Below are 21,048 nucleotides of genomic sequence, written 5' to 3'. Positions count from 1 at the left end.
GTCTACAATATTATTAACAAAGATAAAGGAAATGTTTGGAATATATGATTTTAAACTGCTAGTGACCCTTTAACAATACCTTCCATCTTGATCCTTATCCATTTTGTATACTACAGCCCCGATCCTGAAAACTAATCTATTCCATTAGACCCTTATGAAGTCCCATTTAATTAGTGGGGGTCCACATGGGTTCAGTGGTGATCATATTGCAGGACCGGGGCCCATAGACCAACATTATTCATAGAAAACCTTGTGTTTCTGTGTGAGCTGATTTAGGCCCAACTGTCCTTCCTCTTTACTCATGTGAGTAATCCTATTTTAAAGCATCAAAATTACTCTCATGAGTAAGGTCCGCAGGATCTAGTCAGTAGCATGCAGTGTTTCGGTATATCAGAATTTACCTGCTCCTGTTTCATTGCCTGACTTACGCAACATGCTGGAAATCAAAACTGACGCTAAAAAAATCTACAAACAGTGCTCGCTCATTTTTTTCTTTTCTGAACACAGTAATTAGACAGAGCAGCTCACTTTGGTTAATTATCTGAATATGAGCTGCTTAGTGATTAATAATTTCTAGTTCCACATGATTAATTATGCCCAAACAGTACATCCCATTTAGATCCTATTAAAAATTAAAGTTTATTTTTTTATCTAAATATGGAGAGGAGGCAAATTCGCCACTCAATTAGGAGCTTCTGAGATTTTATTTTCCTTTGAATAATGGGGAGACATCTCTCCACAGCATCTCTGATATTGGCCAGGGTATGTCTTGAAGTAATATTTCGGCTGACTGCTCAGATAATTAAACTGTCATGTTCTGCTAAAAGCACCAAAACCTTTTATGCTTCCAGGTTAGAGCTCCAGGACCTAAGGCTGACTGATTTCCTGTGGAGCAGAGCTTTTACTCTTCTGAAAATTCACAAAAGAGTGGAAGGGATTTCAATCATAGATATGCAATTCAGGCCAAATACACTCAGGATTTCATTAGTCATTTAGGACATCCTCCAAAGCCCACCAAACTCAATGAGAGTCATCCCTTTGGACTTGTCCCTTAGAAAAGAGCTGCTGATCCTTTTCCTTCTGACACAGGGTGATTCCCAAACTTTATCCACCCAAGAGACCACATTAGCAGCCTGGCAAATACCTGAGAGTGATACCCTGTTTATTTCAGCCACCTACGTTTTGCATGGAATGGACTGCCTTGATCCAAATAGATAGCCATAGCTAAGACTGTTGGACCATTGCTACCTCCCATGGAGCTGCACCTTTGGTGAATTATGGGCCCATTTCATGAATGCAGTAAAGGTCAGTGAGTCTATGACAAGGTCAGCAACAGAATTCTGGTGAAATCCTCACTCCGCTGAAGTCAATGGGAGTTTTGCCATTGATTTCAGTGGAATGAGATTTCATCCAAAGAATCCTGACTCTCGGCACCATTCTTTAACCACACAAATAAAATCAAGGACATTCAAAGAGATGAACATGCTTTCTCATAAACTTCCCTTGTCTTTAGCTAGGCACAGCATGGAAGTATTCATGGTATATAACAAAAACCATAAAATCCTCACTGTCTGGAGACCAACAGGCACAATGAGGCAGGATTAGGACCAAAGTGCTGGCTTTAAATCTTTATTAGGATTTTTTTATGACAATATTTTTGGTCACATGGTGTCATAAATATGCATAATTCTTTACAGAAAAAATACAGTGGGTGAAGTTCTGACCCCACTGAAATCAAGAAGAGTTTTGTCATTGACTTCTGTGGAGACCAGATTTCACCCAATGTCCCTGACCTCAGAATGTAGTACAAGCTAGAGCCCAGTCCTGTAGCTGGATCTGCACAGTCAGATCCTTTTAAACACACAAAGCCCATTGGAAGTTAAAAGGGGCATAGGGCTGTGACTGTGTGGAGCACTCTTGAGGATTGTGTTATTCTCTTTATAATGGCCATGTTTAAAAAGACAAATACTTGCCCCTGGAAGGCTAATGGAAACTTTGTTTGCCAGGCACTGTGATTTTAAGTTTTCTTGCTAAGGGCCATGTTTTTCTTCTGGATTTGCTCACCATTTATATATTTTGGCTATTATCAGCCTCTTGTATTGGGTGTTGATAATTAATTTAATTTGGTATTTATAAAATGCTCCTCTCCAATCAGTCTCTGAGCACAAAAATGTGTCAGAGAGCACCACAAAACAAGTTAACAATCACAGTGTTAAAAGGAAATAATTAGTTGCTAAGGGGTGTTGATCAGAAGCTGCATTCTGCTTTAAAGATGGCTGCGTTTCAAAGATGAGTGAAGAGATGCTTCTGAATCTCTTATGTAACCTACAGGTTGTGAGGTTTAACTAATCAATATTTGTAAAGCAAGTTGAGATTCTTCAATGAAATATTCTATTGAAGAGTAAATTATGTATTTATCTATTTTAATTTATTCTATTTGTTACAGTTTTCTGATAAGACAAACTTCAGCATCATCATGATACCAGGACAGTTACATTGCAGAGTGATGACACTGCATTGGCATATCATGATGCAGTGACATCACAGAGTATCACAGCTTCCTCCCATGCATCTTTACAACACGATGATAGTTTTACAGTTCTGGATACTTGTAATCTCCTACAAGCTGGACTCCCAAAATGCAGGTTCTCCCCAACTAAATCAGGATGATCCTGGAAAAATTTGGACAGGTACATTGTAGACTAAAGGGCCTTAAGAGGAAATCAGTGTCAAGAGCTGTATACTGGAAAACTGGTAGCTAATGCTTGTCCTCCCTTGTTTCTAACAATGAGGTCTGCCGTTAGAGGGATTGAGCCTCTGGGTTACTGATATGCATAGCACTGAACTGGTTTTCTGGCACTCATCACAATGATGAAGTGTGCTTTTAATATAAGGTCTGATTTAGGGGAATCTTTCACCTTGTGGGATCTTGAGGAAGCCAGTTCCTTGCTCTGTACCTTGGTTTCCCCATCTGTAGAAGTGAACTGCAATAAGAATACAAAGCTATCACACAGGGTTGCATTTGTTAATGTTTGTAAAGAGCCTTATACTCTTCTGGGCACTCTTGGAATACAAAGTATCATTATTTTATTATTATTCTACTTCCTATTAATTGTGCTTGTCATCCGTAGTATATTATATCCTTTCATTTGAGGATTTTTTAACTACTTATAAAAATCTCAAGCAGGATTTTTGCAATATTTGAGACTGCATGGTGCAATTAAACAAAGGTTTGGCTTTTTCTAAGGTCAACGCTTCAAACTTCTACTTAAGGTTTTCCCATGTCCAAAATGGACATTTGAGCCTGCAAACTTTATTTGTGTTGCAATATTTGTATTGCATTGAATAAAAGCATTCTACTTCAGGTCATAAGCCAGATGCAATAGTATCCACTGTAGCCAGTGACTACTGCCCCTCAGGGATTGTTACGATGTAAGACCTTGGGCCCCAATCCTGCTAACACATAGATAGGGCTTAACTCTTTGCACTGCAAATAGTCTCATTAGACTAACTGGGACTACTCGTAGTGTGTTAAACTAAGTACATATGTCTTTGCAGGATGGGTACTTTGCAAGGATAGTGTAGCAATCTTATCTCGGTGAAAGATATTAGCATCAACTGAATCCAGAAGCTACATTAAGGGCTTGGCAGAATCTTATCCAGAGGCAGGCTATTCCATAATTGTCCATTATGGGGCTTTTACACTTTCCTCTGAAGCAACTGATACAAGCCACTGTCAGAAAGAATCTGTTGAGCTAGATGGACAATTGATTTGATCCAGAATGGCAATTTTTGTTCCCATGTTGTCAGAAAGATTCTATACTTCTCAGGGCAGAGAATTTAATTCAGTTTTCTCAACTGTTTGTAGAGAACTTGGTACCTATACAACTCTTTAGAAATAATCATGGCAATGTTGTGTCATAACTGTAATGTCCTTTGTGGTAGAGAAGAAATAAGATTCGCTTGTCTGAATACAAAGAGGGTTCTGGAGACAGATGAACCCTTACTAACTGACACAGTCTGTGTGGCCTAGTGTCACAACTCAAAGTATCTCTAAGTTCTGGCTAAGACTAGGTAGGGTGGGAACTTTTGCTGGCTATACAACACCAGTATGTGGGCATTTTGAGACAAAATGATGAAGCCACGTTGTGCTCTGATGACATTTTGACACAGCATAGAAGCACTGTGAGTGCCACAATGACGGTACTTCAGTATGATGGTACCGTGTGGCAAGAACAAGGATTTGATCCACTGTGAACGCACATGGCAGTATGGTTGCCAGCCCTCCAGGATTGTCCTGGAGTCTTCAGGATGTAAACATTTATCTTTAATCAACTATGATGTCATGTGATGAAACCTCCAGGAATATGTCCAACCACAATTGGCAACTGTGCATGGCCGTGATGCGTTGATATGGCACCGTGGCCCGGCTCAGTGGTGTTTTGAGACCAGGTGATGCTGTTATAATACAGCGCGATGACATCACATCTCAGCATGATGACATTTTGACCTAATGGGACATTACATCATGGCACCAGGACACCCTGATGCAGCATGATACTGTTACATCAAAGGCTGATGACATCACACCACAGCCAGGCAAATGCGACGTCATAAAGGCGGAGTTAGTCTCACAGCAGAAACTGACATTTTTCCTTCTCCGCCCCCAGCCTTTAACATGCGGACAAAACCCCAATTTCCCGGGTCTGGGGCTCCTTGCCCTTATCCAAGATGGCTGACTGGGTCTAACTCTCTCTGGCGCCGTCTGCCCTTATCCAAAATGGGTGCCTGTCCTGGCCTAACCTGGAGCATTTTGCCATCATCCAAGATGGCTACCGGCTCTGGGCCCCTTTGCCCTTATCTGAGCGGGCTTCCCGCACTTAGCATGGCGGCCTGACGCCCGGGCAGCCATCTTGGGGGAAGGCAAGAGGCGGCGGGTATTGCCGCGCCGCGTTTCCCGTGATGCCTCAGGAGCCCCGCTCTCCTCTCGCCTCCGTTGCCCCCGGAAGAGGGAGCTTGGCGGTGGCGGTTGTTGACAATATGGCGGCTGGTGGCTGCTCCGCGGGAGGAAGAGGCGGAGGGAGAGGAGCCGGCAGGAGGAGGAAGGAGTCTCATTCATAGGGAGCCCGGCCCGCTGTTCTCCCCCCTCCCCGCCCCGGCACCATGTCCTTCTTCAAGCGGAAAGGTGAGGGGGCCGCCGCCCCGGGGCAGCAGGGCTGGCAGGGCCATGGGGTGGAGGCTGCGGGGACGGCGGGGCCGCGGAGGCAGCCGGCCTGAGGAGGGAGAGGCTGTGGGGAGGCAACATAACATGGGGGCGGGAGGGCTGGGGAGGGGAAGGGACTGGCATGGCGGTGGGGAGGGAACATTGAGGGGGTGGAGGCCCTAGGAGAGGGAACGGTAGAGGGCGGGAACATGGGGGGCAGGAGACTTGGGGATATGGGGGGCTGCTCTTTCATGGGGGCACATAGAGAGGCTGAGGTGTGGGACCCAGACCTTTTTGCCCTCTGGGGTACAGAGGAGGAGGCAGGACCTTGGACAGGGGATTGTAGGAGCCTCCCCCCACCCCGTTCCCCCTTAGAGACAGCCTGCCAGGGGTCTGCACATTCTTTTCCCTCTGGACACCCATTCTCTCTCCCCTTCTCTGCTGTCGATAAGTGCTTCCCCCTGCATGTTTTCAGAGATGTCCAAGATATGATGATGTCTTTGATGAAGACATCAAAACTATTAAGCATTTTATTCAAGCATGCAGTGCAAACAATCCTCAAACAAGGGAGTCTAAAAAAATAATCTGAAATGACTGAATCTCGCTCCTAATGAGTGGGACCTGTCAGCTCTGCTTTTAGTAAATAACCCTGACTCGTTCCCACCCTTCACCCCACAAAAATAAAAAAAAAAAGGCATGGTTTGGGGGTGTTATGATGGGTTTAAACTCCTTTGTTTTGTCCTGGCTGCTGCATCTCAGAGTGAGATGTCTGCTGCAGTTTCTCCTTGCCTTGTAACAAGGATCTTTCTGTGACCTTAGGAAATCTAAGCGTATTGTGAAATAGGTCCTGGTTTGAAGTCTTGGTGATGCAGCTAGCAGCTTCATTCACTGGGGTGGTTCTCAGAGTAGTTGTAACTAGCAAGGTCAGAGTTTGCATTCTCTTAAGGAAAGCATGGTTTAACAGCTGTAAAACAGATAATTATTACATGTTGCATACTTCTTGTTTCCTTTTTAGGTAGACTACTGCAAATAAAATTTTGCATTAACCCACTCCATCTTGTTAAATTTTACCAAATTAAAATAACACTTGCATGATATAGTAAAACACAGCATATTAGCTATTCGTATTGTGATAGTATCCTAAAGCCCCAAGCACCTATTGTGCTAAATGCTGGACAGAAGCAGAGATGATACAGTCCTTGTCCCAATGAGCTTATTATACAAAAGTTATGTAGCATAACTCAATATATTAATATTTTAAGAATCCTATTTTCCTGATTCCTCTTCTTGTGCAGTGAATACAGGTAATCTTTCAGTTACTGGTTTAGATCAGGGGTTCTCAAACTTAATTGCACTGTGACTCACTTCCGACAACAAAAATTACTATACGACCCCAGGTGGGGGAACCCAAGCCTGAGCCCTGCTGCCCTGGGAGGGAGGAGGAAAGCCCAAGCCCCACCACTGTGAGTGTGGGAACCAAGGTGGAAGGCCAAGGGCTTTAGTCCAAGACTGGCAGGGTGTAACCTCAACCCTTGCTACCCAGGGTTGAAGCCCTTGGGCTTTGGCTCCGGGCTCCAGCAAGTCCAAGCCAACGCTGGCAACCCCATTAAAACAGGTCGCAACTCACTTTGTGGTTCCGACCCACTTTGTGGTTCCAACTCACAGTTTGAGAACTGCTGGTTTAGATTTTGTTGCTGAATTGGTCTAAAAGCAGTCAATTGAAACAGAGGGTGTTTTATTTTTTTAACATATGGGTGCTAAATTCCTCACTTCATAATCAGTCTCTAGAGAAGTTACATCCCCTAAGAAATGTAACTAAGGCTTCCTGTGCTAAGAAAATGAGGTAAAGAAACTAACCATTATTTTCATTACTTGAAATAAATGACATGCATTCTGGGTTTTACAGTTTGAGCTAGTCTATTTAATTTCATTTACAAAAGATGAATCCCTTTAAAACAAATAGTAGAACCTTACTTTTACCTGGAGTAAATCTGTTGTACTTTCAGTTCAAAATGTGCAATCAGAGGTGCTCACATTTTGATTAGGGAAAATTATTTTCAGCATGCTATTAGTGTTTGGGGACTGAAGTCTGATCCTGAAAGCTGCTGAGAACTCAAGTCCTATGGGAGCTCAGTAGATACTTCCTAGAATTCCTGGTGTTCAACAGCTTTCTTTATCAGGCTATTTTTCAGTCAGCAGAGTCTTCCGTGTTTAACTATTCTTCTGATTATGGTTCATTAGTCAGTAAGTGTGTCCAGTATTTGACACAGAAAATGGGGGTATATGGATAACTGAAAATGACTAATAGAAAAAGGTAACAATATGACTTAAAATATAAGATTTTAGAGCCAAATATGTTTGACATTTTTCAAGTTGATTTTATAGTCTTACTGCTTCCTTGTTCTTTGAAAATGAAATAATCCTGGTGGTATTAGTGGTCTGAATCATTAGAAAATTAATGTTCTATAACAGCACCTCCAATTTACACAGGCTTGATTTTTTTTAAATGGAAATCACTTCCACATTTGAAGGGTAATCCAGGTGTTTTATTGTGTGTGAGGCAATCTTGTCAACCCATGATAATACTGTAGTTCAAGTAGTAAAACTATCATTCCTTCAAGAGCTCCTACAACAGTTAAGTGGCTGATATGAATCTCTTCTAAAGTATCTTGTTATGGAAAAATGGATCCAAACTGCATTTTTTGTTTTGAGAGAGTGAGAAGATTTTATAAGTTTAGATAGGAGTGTTCAGTGGCCAGGCTCATATTTTTCACACATACTGGAAGTACTTTACATGTTATTACAAGATTTCAAGGCCAAAGTAGCAGCACTAATTCTCTTATGTGTGGGGATTAGTGCAGTAGTCCTGGAAAAACAGTTTTAACCCCCCACTTTTCATGGGAGAGGTTTCAGAGATGCCATGAAGTCCACCACAGACTTTGCTGTTGTCATCAGTTATTATATGGAAGGTGCTCAGATACCATAGTGATGGGCAGCAGGATGAAATCCTAATATAGATCCAGCTGTGAACTAATGGTCGGATACAAAATGTTCTTCAACTCTGTACACTGAAGTATTTTTGTATGCAGTTATTTTTATGTAGGCTCTTGTGTGAAATAACCTTCCCCAGAGTAGACAATAAAGGGAATTGTGGAACAAGTACTCTGTCTTGATGAACTGGTATGGAAACAAAGTGAAACCCATTGATGGACAGCTCAGTGGTTTGACCATTGGCCTGCTAAATCCATGGTTGTGAGTTCAATCCTTGAGGGGGCCACTTAGGGATCTGGGGCAAAAGATCAGTACTTGGTCCTGCTAGTGAAGACAAGGGGCTGGACTCGATGACCTTTCAGGGTCCCTTCCAGTTCTATGAGATAGGTATATCTCCATATAGTATTATTATTATAAAGACAAATGCAAAGAGATTCTCATAGGAAGGACTAGTCAAACATACAATAGACGGATACTGATTTTGATAGTACTGTTACTAAAGGGATCTGAGATTATTGGTTTTAGCAGAAGTGGCTGAAACACTAAATGTGATAGTGCAAACAAACAAAACCTAGTTTTTCTAGGTTGCATTAACAGAAATATAACTAAGGCTGTGAGTTTGTCACGGAAGTCATGGATTGTGTGACTTTCCAGGACCACCGCAACTTCAGCAGCCGGTGTGGCTGGCCTGGGGCTCGGGCTCCTGCCCTCCCCCCCGCCCCCAGCAGCAGGAGTTTGGGTATGGGAGGGGGCTGAGGGCTGGGGGTTGGGGCATGGGAGGGGGTGAGGGCTCTTGATGGTTCTTACCTTGGAGGACTCCCCCAGAATTGGTGACATGTCCCTCCCTCAGCTCCTAGCTCTGTGTACTGCTTCAGCCCACAGGTACTGCCCCCACAACTCCAATTGGCTGTGGTTCCTGGCCAATGGGAGCTGTGGAGCTGGCACTTGGGGCAGGGGCAGCGTGCAGAGCTAAGAGCCGAGGAAGGGACATGTCGCTTCCAGGGAGCTGCAAGGAGCCAGTTAAGGAGCCTGCCAGTCCAGCCAAATCCCCCCTCATCCCATCCACGCCAGCAGGGGTCTCCCCCCAGCACCAGCCCCGAGCACCCACAGCTTCCCCTTGGCCCCACCCCAAGTACCTGTGGCACCCTACGAGCACCTGCGGCACCCCTGACCACTCCCCAAGATTTAGTTGGGTATATAGTGCAAGTCATGGGGCTTGAATTTTTGTTTGGTGCCTGTGACCTGTCCATGTCTTTTACTAAAAATACCTGTGAGTAAAAACGTAGCCTTACATATAACACAAGGAAGATTGTTGGTCTGCTGCCCTGAGAACTGATTAGGCCTGAGAGAGCTGCTTTCAGTTTTGGATACTGCATTTTAGGGAAGGTGTAAATTGGAGATGTTGGAGAAAACAAACAAAAGGTTTTGAATAACCCCGACCATCCTCATTTAAAAACCAAGGTACTGTGTCCAAAATCAATATAGTTGGAGCAAATTGCTATAGTATTTTTATAAGAGACAAAGTTGGGAAGGATGAAGGGAACTGGGTATATTTGGTGAAAACTGAGGAAGGAAAGAACTGTCTATAAATATCTTGAGCTCTTATACCTGGGGAAATAATAAACTACATCTTTAGTTGATGAAGGTGGGTCATAAGGCAAGAGGCTAGGAAAATTTAGGGTTGAATAGTAGAAGGAAAAAAAAGTGTAACTAAAAGATTTGTTAGGCATCTGAACCAGCAGCCAAAGGAGGTTATAGAAGGTTAGGAAATTTTCATTAGTGAGGATATTCAAGGCCAAATTACACACTCATCTGTTATCTTAGAAATAGTATAAACAGTCCTGCCATGATGTAAGAAGAAGGGTTAACTGATGCACATATAAAATGATACAAGACAGCTTACATTTGCTCATCCTTCTTGGCAAACTGATTTTTCTCACTAAATATATTAAAATTCTTAGACCTCGTATGGCAGGCTGCACCTCAGCCTGACTCTTAGTCCTCTGAAAATGAAGGCTGACAGTGGAAATTCTATCAGACCTATAACCCCTAATGTACATGGCTGCTGTTGTTGTTCAGAATTAGCTTTAAGCACATGATATGACACCACCTAGACTGGCTGCAGCAAGGTGAAAGCAGAATTCTTGTAGTGATATTTTACTCCTTGAAACATAGCCTATATGCATGTACTATCATTCCTATATCTGTAACTATTGTTTTGTAAATTTGTTCTGCTTGTTGCTGACAGTGATACTAGAGTACTTAAACATCCCATGTTGCCACTTAAGTAGGTGACAATTTGAACTGTCATATTACAGGTAGTAAGGTAATAACTAGTTAAAGAGTAGCAACTCACCTTTCCAGAGAAGTTGGCATGGAGAAACAATTAAGTCTTTAGCTAAAGCAATTAGACAATGGAAGACAAGGGAAATTGAGTAATCGCTGTCACTAGAGGTAACTGAGACTGGATTTGATCCATCAGGTATTGAGAGTGATGGTATTCTGATGCAGTGTAACAAATTACATATGTTAAAAATTACTGAGCTAGACGGGATATATGCTGATTTTCCCAGACAATTTTCATCTGGACAATAGTGTTCAATAATCTATGTAAAACCTAGTCATCTTAAATATTTTAATGTCTACAGTCATGTATAAATTGAGGGTCTACATAAAAAAAAATGGAAAACAAGAATCCCAAGTTGCTTAATTTAGGTTTGAATTACTCTATTCCAAAATGAAAGTGCTAACCTCTAGCATAAATGTAAAATGCTGAGTTGCCAATACATGGGTCTACATCATTTATACTTCCCATTCTAATGGCTGTCAGACTGATAATGCTGGATTGACTATTGTGCAGAACAATTATATAACTGGAGATTGAAATGCCTCTCTAAAATATTTAAACTGGGGTAAGAGCTTTTTTAAAATGTGCTCATATTTTGCCATGTAAAGACTTGATTCTAGTAGTTATAATTTGTATAGATTGTACTTGGAAGATTTTCAAGGCCAGTGTTCCATGAATGAGCTATTTGTAAGTAATCTTTTCAGCCTGTAGAGGCCAAAGAAGTTTTCACTGGTAGCTTATGCACTTAAATATTTATTTAGATGGAGCTGGAAGTTACAAGCATGTTTTCAGTATCACTTTCATTTTTAACTCTGAGCCGTAAATATTTTGGTGACTTCATAATTTTTTGCCTAATTGATCTTTAGGGTTGTTTTTTTTTTTGTAATTGACAAAAATAATTTTTTTACAGCCGTAAGATGCAGATTTTTTTGACTAAAATACCTCCCTACAGTACTTATTTTGTAGGCACTTTGCAAACATAGAGAGACAGTTCCTCCCCCAAACAGCATACAACTTAAAATGTTCACCATAAATACCAAAACATGTTTTAAATTCCATGGTAGAATGCTAATATATACTAGAAAGTGTACCATCTAGATTTAAACCAATCTTTTTTTTCTAGCTAACCACATCAATTACATAGGAATCATCTACACAAAGTTCTCAGCTTGATAGAAAGCATCTGTCAAACCTGTCATCCAACACAATCAAAGTATATATATCTTAACTATGCTGATAAGTCAAGTTTGTAATAAAGCTTCAGGTGATGCATGTGCAAATATCCAAATGTTAGATTATTTAGATAATACTATCTGTGAGTTATATCAGGGGATGGGGAGGAGGAGACATGATTGATCTTCACATCCGGTGCTCTGTGAGGTCTCTGAATTCCCACAAATTTGCCATACCCTTCAATTAACAGTACTGTGTTGTTAGAAACTGAATACTCTTTTGGGCAGTAATGCAAACTGCAGGAGGTAAATATGTGAAGAAATGACTTGAATAGATGAGGAAGCTGACCTTGCATGTGCTGTAGGTGAAGCAGAATACAGGTTCCTTTACTTCATCTAGGGTTTTTGTATTCTGCAGATAGTGATCACCCTTCCTAGGACAATGTCATTGTCCCATGTATGGATGCAGGGGCCAAATTAAAATTGGTGATGGTATCTTAAGTGAAGATGCACCAAGTTTCTAGGTATTTGTTGTTTTGTTTTTTTTTAAATCACCATAATTGGGGGAGAGGGGGGTGTAAATTATTCATAGACTCTAGGACTGGAAGGGACCTCGAGAGGTCATCGAGTCCAGTCCCTGCCTTATGGCAGGACACATATGGGTTAGACCGATCCCTGATAGAATTATCTAACCTACTCTTAAATATTCCAGAGATGGAGAATTCCACAACTCCTAGGCAATTCATTCCATCTAACATAACTCAAGTCAGTCGACTTTCTTTGTTTGTTTTTTTTGGTTAAGCTTAAAAATTAAAAGCAAGTGGTGAGGCTCTGTCTACATCAGTGGCAGAATATGGCCCCCTAAGTTGGAATGCTTAAATATAACCATCAGAGTCTACAATATCTTAACAAATCACAGGGTCTTACAGTGTGTAAAATGCAGGTTTTTTCTGCTTTGGCATGAGAGGCCTTTCATTTCAGTCATGAGTGGTCATCTCTGCTGGTAGGTTTGACCTCTTTTGTTTTGGCTAAAGAGATCAATATAGCTTAGTCACCAAGCTATTTCTGTTAAGATTGCTGTCAGAAATCAACAATCATAGTTTTGGTATTGTACTCTGTAGAATGTTTTGTTCCTCAGTAAGTGGGAAGAAGAACTGAGGTTTCCCTTCTTAATTGAGGGGTCCCTTTGCTGAATAGGGCACAAAGGATATGAAGCATGGAATTCTTGCATGCACCTGTTTTACACTGTTACCACCACAACTAACGTTGAGATTATTTTTGCATAAGAGCTTGTGAATTTTCCTACTGTGCAACATGTGTAGCATGCAACGTTTGTGAATGGGATGCATGGACAAAGCGTAAGTGATTACTACTTGTGTTTTTTGCAGTAGTGCAAAGTGCTTGATCTTGGGAATGCTGGAAGTTGCAACTACCATTTCAAAGCTCAATAGCACCTTCTGTCTAGTAAATTGGTCAGAGACTGTTCTGAGGACAGGCCTTTAAAGCTATCAGTTGAAAGAAAACATGTGAAGCAGAAACGCATCTTGGAGCAGATAGGCTGTGGACACATTGCCCTTTTTTTTGCTGTCTTCTGTGGGGCAAACCATTGCTCAAACATAGTGCACTTTGTTAATATGTAAGACTTTTGGCTTGCTAAATTACCTTATCTCTGGTCCCTTGTAAGATTCTATATTTGCAAATGCGCAGCAAGATACATAACATGACACAGCAAGAAAAGTGCAGATGCACTTGTGAAATTGTGATCTATTTAGTTAATTTACTAATGATCTTAGACATTTTTTTAAAAAAATATATGTAACTCTTCTGTGGTCTAATGTTCAGTATCAAGGCTTCTGTTATTGTTTGTGTCCCAGTTCTTTGAATTTAAAGATGAATCATCCATAAATAAGTTCTCTTTTGGTCTCCAGGATATATAATGATAGAGTTTTTGGGAGTCTCATACATATTGCTTTTTGTCATTGAAAGTTACATCTTCTAAATGTATATTTTTTTGAGGTTAGGGAGTGCAGGTGTCAGGAGTTCGAATAATTCTCAAAACCTTGAATTTTTAGACAAGTGGTCCCACTCTCTCACTAATTTAAGTACACCTCTACCCTTTTATAATGCCACCAGTTATAACACGATAAAGCAGGGCTCTGGGGGGGCAGAGCTGCGCACTCCGGCGGATCAAATCAATTTTGATATAACGCGGTTTCACCTATAACATAGTAAGATTTTTTTGGCTCCTGAGGACAGCATTGTATTGAGGTAGAGGTGTATATACAGTTAGGGACTTGATCTGATAAGTCCTTTAGAGTCATTAGAGGTCCTGGGTCCCAAGGCAGTATTGACCAAACTTGAAAATCAGTAATGAATTAAAACTTGCGTCGTCATAAATATCTCAGATGAAATCGATTTTACATGATCTAATGTAGTCACTAGCATAAGTGTAGTAGACAGAAGTAATCTGAACCTGTTCGTTGATGAAGCAAACGAAAATCCAAATTTAAAAATTTTATTAAAGCTAATATTAAAGTATATAATATACAGGTTAAGAAAAAAGTGTCTGCACATCTGGGTATAATGTTTAGATTATCCACAAGTACAAAGTTTGTTTTTAAAGTCATAAAATACATATAATGCTTAATCAGCAGTAACCCAGATTCAGGTGAATCTGAATACTTGGGTACATCACTCATGAAAAGTTATACAGAGAGTTGGTTGTAGAAAGCAAATATAGGAATGAGTGTAGATTGTCCCTCGGTAATTGAGCATATTACTTGCTTTCTTAGCCAATGGAAATGTTTGCTGGTTTTAGTTTTGCTGATATTTTTTAGCTTTGTCATAAATGGATTGGTAAATAGGTAGACATGTATCTGTCTTAACTTTGACAAAGTTAATGCGAAAAATGCCTGTCACAATGCTACATAGAACAGTTTATTTGATGGTATTGGTATTATCCTAAAATAGTAACCTATTTCCCCCCTGGACTTTTGAGATTAGGCTTTCCCTTTACACATGCTAGTGTACTTTTTTTGATTATCACTGATAAATTTATTATTTTTTCAGTCATCTTCATGTCCTCCTTCAGTCTTTATGCTTTGTTCTATACTGTTCCTTACGTTGGGACTTCCTCATTATTGTCTTTCAGATTCTTCCTAAAAACTTCATTTTTCCTTTAAATCTGTTGTGCTTCAAGTTCAGTCAGTATTGTTTGTGTCAGAATTATACTTATTGTAAATTTCTATATCGCCTACTGCTGTGTAAAGTCAGGGGCAAGGACAAACTCCATTTATGTCTATACAACACTGGGCACACTACTGGTATTCAGATAATACTGCAGGGATATAATTTTTCCAAAATTGTGTGTTGTGTGGTTCACTGAAAACATCTGCCAATATTTTGTTTTAAAAAGGAACTAGTTCATCCTGTAATTTTGTTTTGAAAACAATTTACATTTTGAATGTATTTTAAATAAGAAATCAGATAACCAATCTTGTAGGTTGCCTAAATTCGTTTAAATTACATAGTACTTGAGCTTTACGGGATGTTTGCATTAATACAAATGTTTTAATTTTTGTGAAATTTAATCTTTAAGAATGAACTACCAGGTTTTGTATAAAAAACTTAACATCCCCATCCAGCTACTGGATGTATGTGTAGAGTTGAAAATAGCAAATATATTTTAAAACAAAAAAGTGCTTATTTGCTAATTTCATTACCCACCAAGTCTTGAGTTTGAGATTTTTATATTCTCCTTCAACAGTCCATGTCATCACAAACCTTAAATAGCTTTTTACTCCTTCTTTTATATTTTACAGTGAAAGGCAAAGAACAAGAGAAGACCACAGATGTAAAAGCAATTAAAAGTAAGCTCAAGATTTACTGAACTCTAAAGAAAGACAATAAGATCCACAACGCTGCCATATTTTTTGTAACCACTTGTACATTTCCTTATCACTGAAGGGAAGTACACCTTGTACTAAAAAACGTAAATAGTTAATCTATCTCCAGGTGGCCTATAGTAAATTGAAAACTAATCTTTCCTGATAACTATCATCTTACCAGGTCCGGAAGCATGGAGAGTTGTTCATTCTTTCTTAGGTTTTATTCCAAAATTATCACCTTGCAAATAGTGATTATTCCTTATCTGCAGTAGTTTGCTTTCTGAGTTTTTTGGGAGCTTTTTCTGGTATGTAATTTATTTTGCAATTTTGATAATGTGACTCTGCATTGCCTAACTTACAGAACAGGAGGCTAGGTTCTGATTTTGCTTTTACTAATGTAAATATGGAGCAACTTGAAATCAGGAGTGCCTTCAGACTTACGCCAGTGGAGTGGAGGTCCAAATCTTTTTCAGAAAGAGCAGCTACCCTAATACTACACTAAATAGTCAGAAATTTTGTAGTCGTTACATGACTTAATGTTGAAAATTTTCCTTGATTTGTTGGTAACACTCTGTTAAGCCATGGGAAAATAACACATCTAATTTGTCCATTGTTTTCAGTTTTACACATGTTCACTTTTTAGTTCAGCTTCCCTTTAGTATTGCTACAATAATTAAGCTGTTTTTATGTGCCTCAAATATAACTTTATTTCAGTACTTTATAAAGTGTTACCTGGGCTTTAAGTAAAGTGTACAAGCATCTTTGAGCATGTTGATTTATCTTTGAAGCAGTACAAGAATCAAAGTCGTCCTAACCAAGTTAGCAATTATTAGTCATGACTACTTATTAGTTCAAGCAGATTGCTAAGGAAAGGCTATGACATGGCCACTGTGTAGAGTAAAATAAAACTTAAAATACAATTCAGTTTATTTCAGAACAAGAACTGCAGATGTTGAGCAAAATGGGAGCAACTTCCTTGTTTGGCAGAGCACTCTTCAGTGATCTGCATCATATGAGGTTAGAGATTTAACACTATCTAGAAGTTTTAGAATAGGTATTTCATCCTTAGAGTTTTATTAAACTTAAATTCTGCTTATAAGTTAGGAGCCTTAAATCTAAATCAGAAAGGTTAAACTATTATCAGATGGGTTTTTTTTTCCACACAGTGTCCTCCAGCAAGTAATCTTCAATTGCTGTGATCAGCCAAGCAACTAGCTGCTTCCCACAGGCTTGGAAGAACATGTGTTTTCCCATTCCTGTCTGTAATACATACCAAAGGCTTCTTGGAGAATAGCAAGCAGAATTTCAGTACCAAATATTTCAATTCAAGGAAAACCTCCACATACCTTACAAATTATTTCCAGTGACTACTTGCCAGAATCAGGCCTATGTTCATGTTTATTCAGTCATGTACATTCAAACAAGTGGAGAGGGAGACTATACTTACCCAGATTTGTAGATTAGATTGTAGTCTCTACATAGCTAATTTAGCAAAACAAAACCATACAGCCATAGATTAAAAGTATAGAAAACAGACCACAAATCCTCAAAAGGTAATTGATAATTACGTGAACAAATCTGACCTATAGTGTCGCATCTAATGAACAGCGAAGGGCCATAAAAACAAAACAGGATATCATATTTAGGTTAGGAGATCAGCTCACCATATCATTAATTCAAAGGTGCCTGTTGTGTGGGCATTTAAGTGTATTAATTCCCAGCCTGTATGTGTCATTAGATATTGCAAATATGAAAGAGGTGTGAAGAATTAAAGCCATTGAAACAAGTTTCCTTGACACATCAGTAAAATCCATTGTTATATAATGGTGTAATAAGGTTGGGTGCGATAGATCTCTTTTCCTGGCGTCCTAGTCAAACTTAATATCTCAGAAGTCTCTAAAATGAATATTGGCATAATGTTGCCTCTTGTTTTCTTGTGAGGAAACTAGCTTCCTTCTCTTTTCTCTTCAAATTCAAGCAGCCAGTATGATCCTTATCCTAATACTGCTGCAACAGATTTATGTATTAGCTCTTACAGTCTCAGCTTCAATGAGCTTTTAATTATTTTCTTTGCTCATCAGTGCTTACTCTGCTAGCTTGTTTTCTCTAGTGGCAAGCAAAGATAAAATTATTTTAGAAAGATTAAATGTACCTATTAAAGTTCACAGATGGTTTCAGAGCATTGGATATTTTCTCTGACCACATTAGGTTTCCAAAATAGAAGTGGAAATTGATCTATTTGTCCTGAATGGGGCTGCTGCTGATGTTCTGTCATTTACTGAAAAAGTGTAAGACTGCTATGATAGTTCTGATACATGAGGTAGGCAGACTCGTAGAGTTAACGTTCTTTGTGTAAACTGAAACATAGAGTCCTTGTTATCTGCTGAACAAATGTGATAAAGGAGAATGGGCAACAATATAAACGGGCTGAAGTGATCTTATCTTTGGTGTGGAGAACCCACTTATTTCTAGTACCCCTGCTCTGGTCAGATTATTAAGCAGAGACTGACATGCAGTACTACAAATGGTGTTTTTGTAATAAAGATGCAGGTGAGCTAACACTGTAACTCATCTCATGGTACTTAGCATGGGATACGGTGTAGAAAAGGTTGCAAGTTTTTTTCTTTTAATCATTGTTGTCTTGATTCCAGCTGCAATACCAGTACATTCCCCTCAAAGAAGCACTAGAAATCATGCCTTGCTGGAGGCTGCAGGACCAAGCCATGTGGCAATTAATGCCATCTCCGCCAACATGGACTCTTTTTCTAGCAGTCGGACAGCTGCTCTTAAGAAGCAGCTAAGTCACATGGAGGCTGCACATTTTGGAGACTTAGGTAAGACTTTGCTGTTCTCTAATATAGGTGAGCCATATCTTTTCATATCCTATGAATATTATATGTGCTGACCACTAGGACAAGGTAGCACTGAGGCAAGTAGCTTAGTAAGGTTAAGAAAATTAGACACAAGAATAGTAACTGAGTTACACTACAAAGTGCAAAATAACATGGGCTAGCCATTCAGTATAAGGCATACTTGTTACCAGTTGGGATCAAAAGAAATGTGCTGTGCCCTATAGTTATTTACAGTAAAGTATATTATGAAAGTCTTGCACATTCTCTAAAACACTGTTGATGGCACTGTCAAAGAGGATAGCACACCAGATGGGCAATGGGTCTGTTCCACAGTGGTCCCTCCCATGTTCCTTCATTGCAGGTTCGTCCATGGGTATGTGTTAATTTATCCCTAGGCTTAGTACATCTGTAAATATTAGATTCCTGATCACTCACTTTATTTTGTTTGTTTACCAATGGGCTCTATATAAATGGATTTTGGGGTTGGCTATGGTGAATGCAGATTATATTTAAAAAAAAAAAATTCACGAGGAGTCCTTTTTCTTCAAACTAAACGTTGTGGCCATTTGTGATGTAGGCAGTACCTTTGTACTAGACCTCTAAGGCTACTCTGACAGTGTCAGTTTGTTTTTTATTAAGGGACTGGAAAATGTCATTGGGCTAACTCCAGAGTAGCCACAAGCTTAGATACCTAGGTTCTTAAATTGTACTCATTGTGGTATCTTGCATAAAGGCTTGAATTTGCTGTTCTCTAGGGCCATAGATCCTCAGTGTTGGTAGTCACCAGCCTGTAACTGTAGGGGGAAGAATCAAAGCTGATTGGAAGGCTGATGAGGGACTAGCCCCCAGCTTCCGGAGACCCCCTCATTTTTGTTGTGCCTCGTGTAGCTGCTGGCAGGGTGGAATCTAACACCTACTGCAAGAGAGAATTTAAAAATATATAAACACAAAAAAACCCAGGTGGTGTGTCTCTTACCTGGAATTACAGCAGCAGCCCCTGCCAACTGATTAGGTAACAGGCTACAAGGATGGTAGAGAGAAGTCCGAACAGGACAAGGCTGTGTTCCTTCTACTCTGTATTCCTGCCTGAGAGTGCAGAAGAAAAGGTGTATGCCTTGTTCATTCCAACTGCCTCATCCTCTGGGTCGGAAAGGACAATCAGATTTCCTAAAGGGTAGAAGGCATCCATTATAAAGTCTGTTTTGTTTATTTTAATCTAAACAAGGCCAAGCTAAGTATGTAAATCTTGCAGAGTTCTTATAGTTGATCTCTCTGAACCACACAAGCTGTTTATACAGAGCAGGCAAAATGCCATTTAGATTGATCTAACAAATCAGTAGACTATTTACCAATTATTTGTAGGCTAGACATTTTTGAAAAGTAAACACTACTGAAAAACGAGGTTTTTATGTTTAACATAAGAACGGCCGTACTGGGTCAGACCAAAGGTCCATCTAGCCCAGTATCTGTCTACCTACAGCGGCCTATGCCAGGTGCCCCAGAGGGAGTGAAGTTAACAGGCAATGATCAAGTGATCTCTCTCCTGCCATCCATCTCCATCCTCTGAACAGAGGCTAGGGACACCATTCTTCACCCTTCCTGGCTACTAGCCATGGACTAGTTCCCTTTTAAACAATGTTATAGTCCCAGCCTTCACAACCTCCTCAGGTAAGGAGTTCCACAAGTTGACTGTGCGCTGTGTGAAGAAGAACTTCCTTTTATTTGTTTTAAGCCTGCTACCTATTAATTCCATTTGGTGACCCCTAGTTCTTGTATTATGGGAATAAGTAAATAACTTTTCCTTATCCATGACAGTTAAAGGCAGTGTCAAAAGGGCTTTTGAAAGCATGTTTGATGAGCATCCGACATACAATGCTGACAGAACAGTCGTGCAGGGGAGGAGTGGCAATATGTGAAAGAAAATGTAGATTCAATAATGAAAGTAAAAATCTTAACGAGAATGTCACCATGTTCCATCAGAATCGCTGAATGGATAGAAAATTTCCATGCTTCTAATAAAAATTCAAACATCTATGGGATCAATATCGACCTACTGACTAGGACAGTATAGTGATGATTGATTGCTCAAGGGAAATAGCAGAGCGCTAAAAATGAAGAAACTAATATGGGGGAATTTCAATTACTCGATATTGACTGGCAGAAATTTTACTCAGAGACGAAATGCTGAGATAAAATTTCTCGATACTTAAATTGAACTGTCTCATGGAGCAGTGCATGGGAACCCACAGGGGAGAGCGCAATCTAATTTATCTGAGTGGAGTGCAGGAGCTGTCCAGAGGTAAACTATATCAGGACTGCTCTGCGGAATAGTGACCAGACACAATAGCTTCAAGCATCATGCTGGGGAAGAAACCTCACAAGCCACACCGGGCTATTTAAGTTCAAAAGAGGAACTTAACAAATGAGAACGGGGTAGTTAATGAAGGTTAAAAGGTCAGTACTAAAGTGAAATCCTGTATTCGCATGGGCCTTTTTAAAGACCCGCGAATAGAGCCCCACTTCAACTGTTAACCACAATTAAGAAAACAGTAAATAGAAATAAAAAGCCACGGTGGCTAACAAAACCATCGGTAAG

At 39.9% G+C, this 21,048-nt stretch overlaps 1 protein-coding gene and 1 long non-coding RNA gene across 2 annotated transcripts in view; one reads left to right on the top strand and one right to left on the bottom strand.

Annotated features, from left to right (window-relative positions):
* Positions 1-1,616: 1,616 nt before the first annotated feature.
* On the bottom strand, positions 1,617-3,037 carry LOC142047978 (uncharacterized). Its single transcript, XR_012657321.1, has 2 exons — positions 2,919-3,037; positions 1,617-2,672 (listed from the first exon to the last, which is right to left on the bottom strand). It is a non-coding gene; the product is annotated as an uncharacterized LOC142047978 (long non-coding RNA).
* Positions 3,038-4,878: 1,841 nt separating this feature from the next.
* Positions 4,879-21,048, top strand: part of LOC142048001 (A-kinase anchor protein 10, mitochondrial-like) — a 20,568-nt gene continuing 4,398 nt past the window's right edge. Inside the window, exons 1-3 of the mRNA XM_075074095.1 lie at positions 4,879-5,185; positions 15,535-15,582; positions 18,252-18,434. Of these exons, the coding sequence (XP_074930196.1) occupies positions 5,164-5,185; positions 15,535-15,582; positions 18,252-18,434 (253 nt within the window). The 5' untranslated portion in view covers positions 4,879-5,163. The remainder of the gene's footprint in view (positions 5,186-15,534; positions 15,583-18,251; positions 18,435-21,048) is intronic.

The sequence above is a fragment of the Chelonoidis abingdonii genome, chromosome 20, assembly GCF_003597395.2.
Source record: "Chelonoidis abingdonii isolate Lonesome George chromosome 20, CheloAbing_2.0, whole genome shotgun sequence".
Classification (NCBI taxonomy): domain Eukaryota; kingdom Metazoa; phylum Chordata; order Testudines; family Testudinidae; genus Chelonoidis; species Chelonoidis abingdonii.
This window is presented reverse-complemented; position numbering and strand designations above follow the sequence as displayed.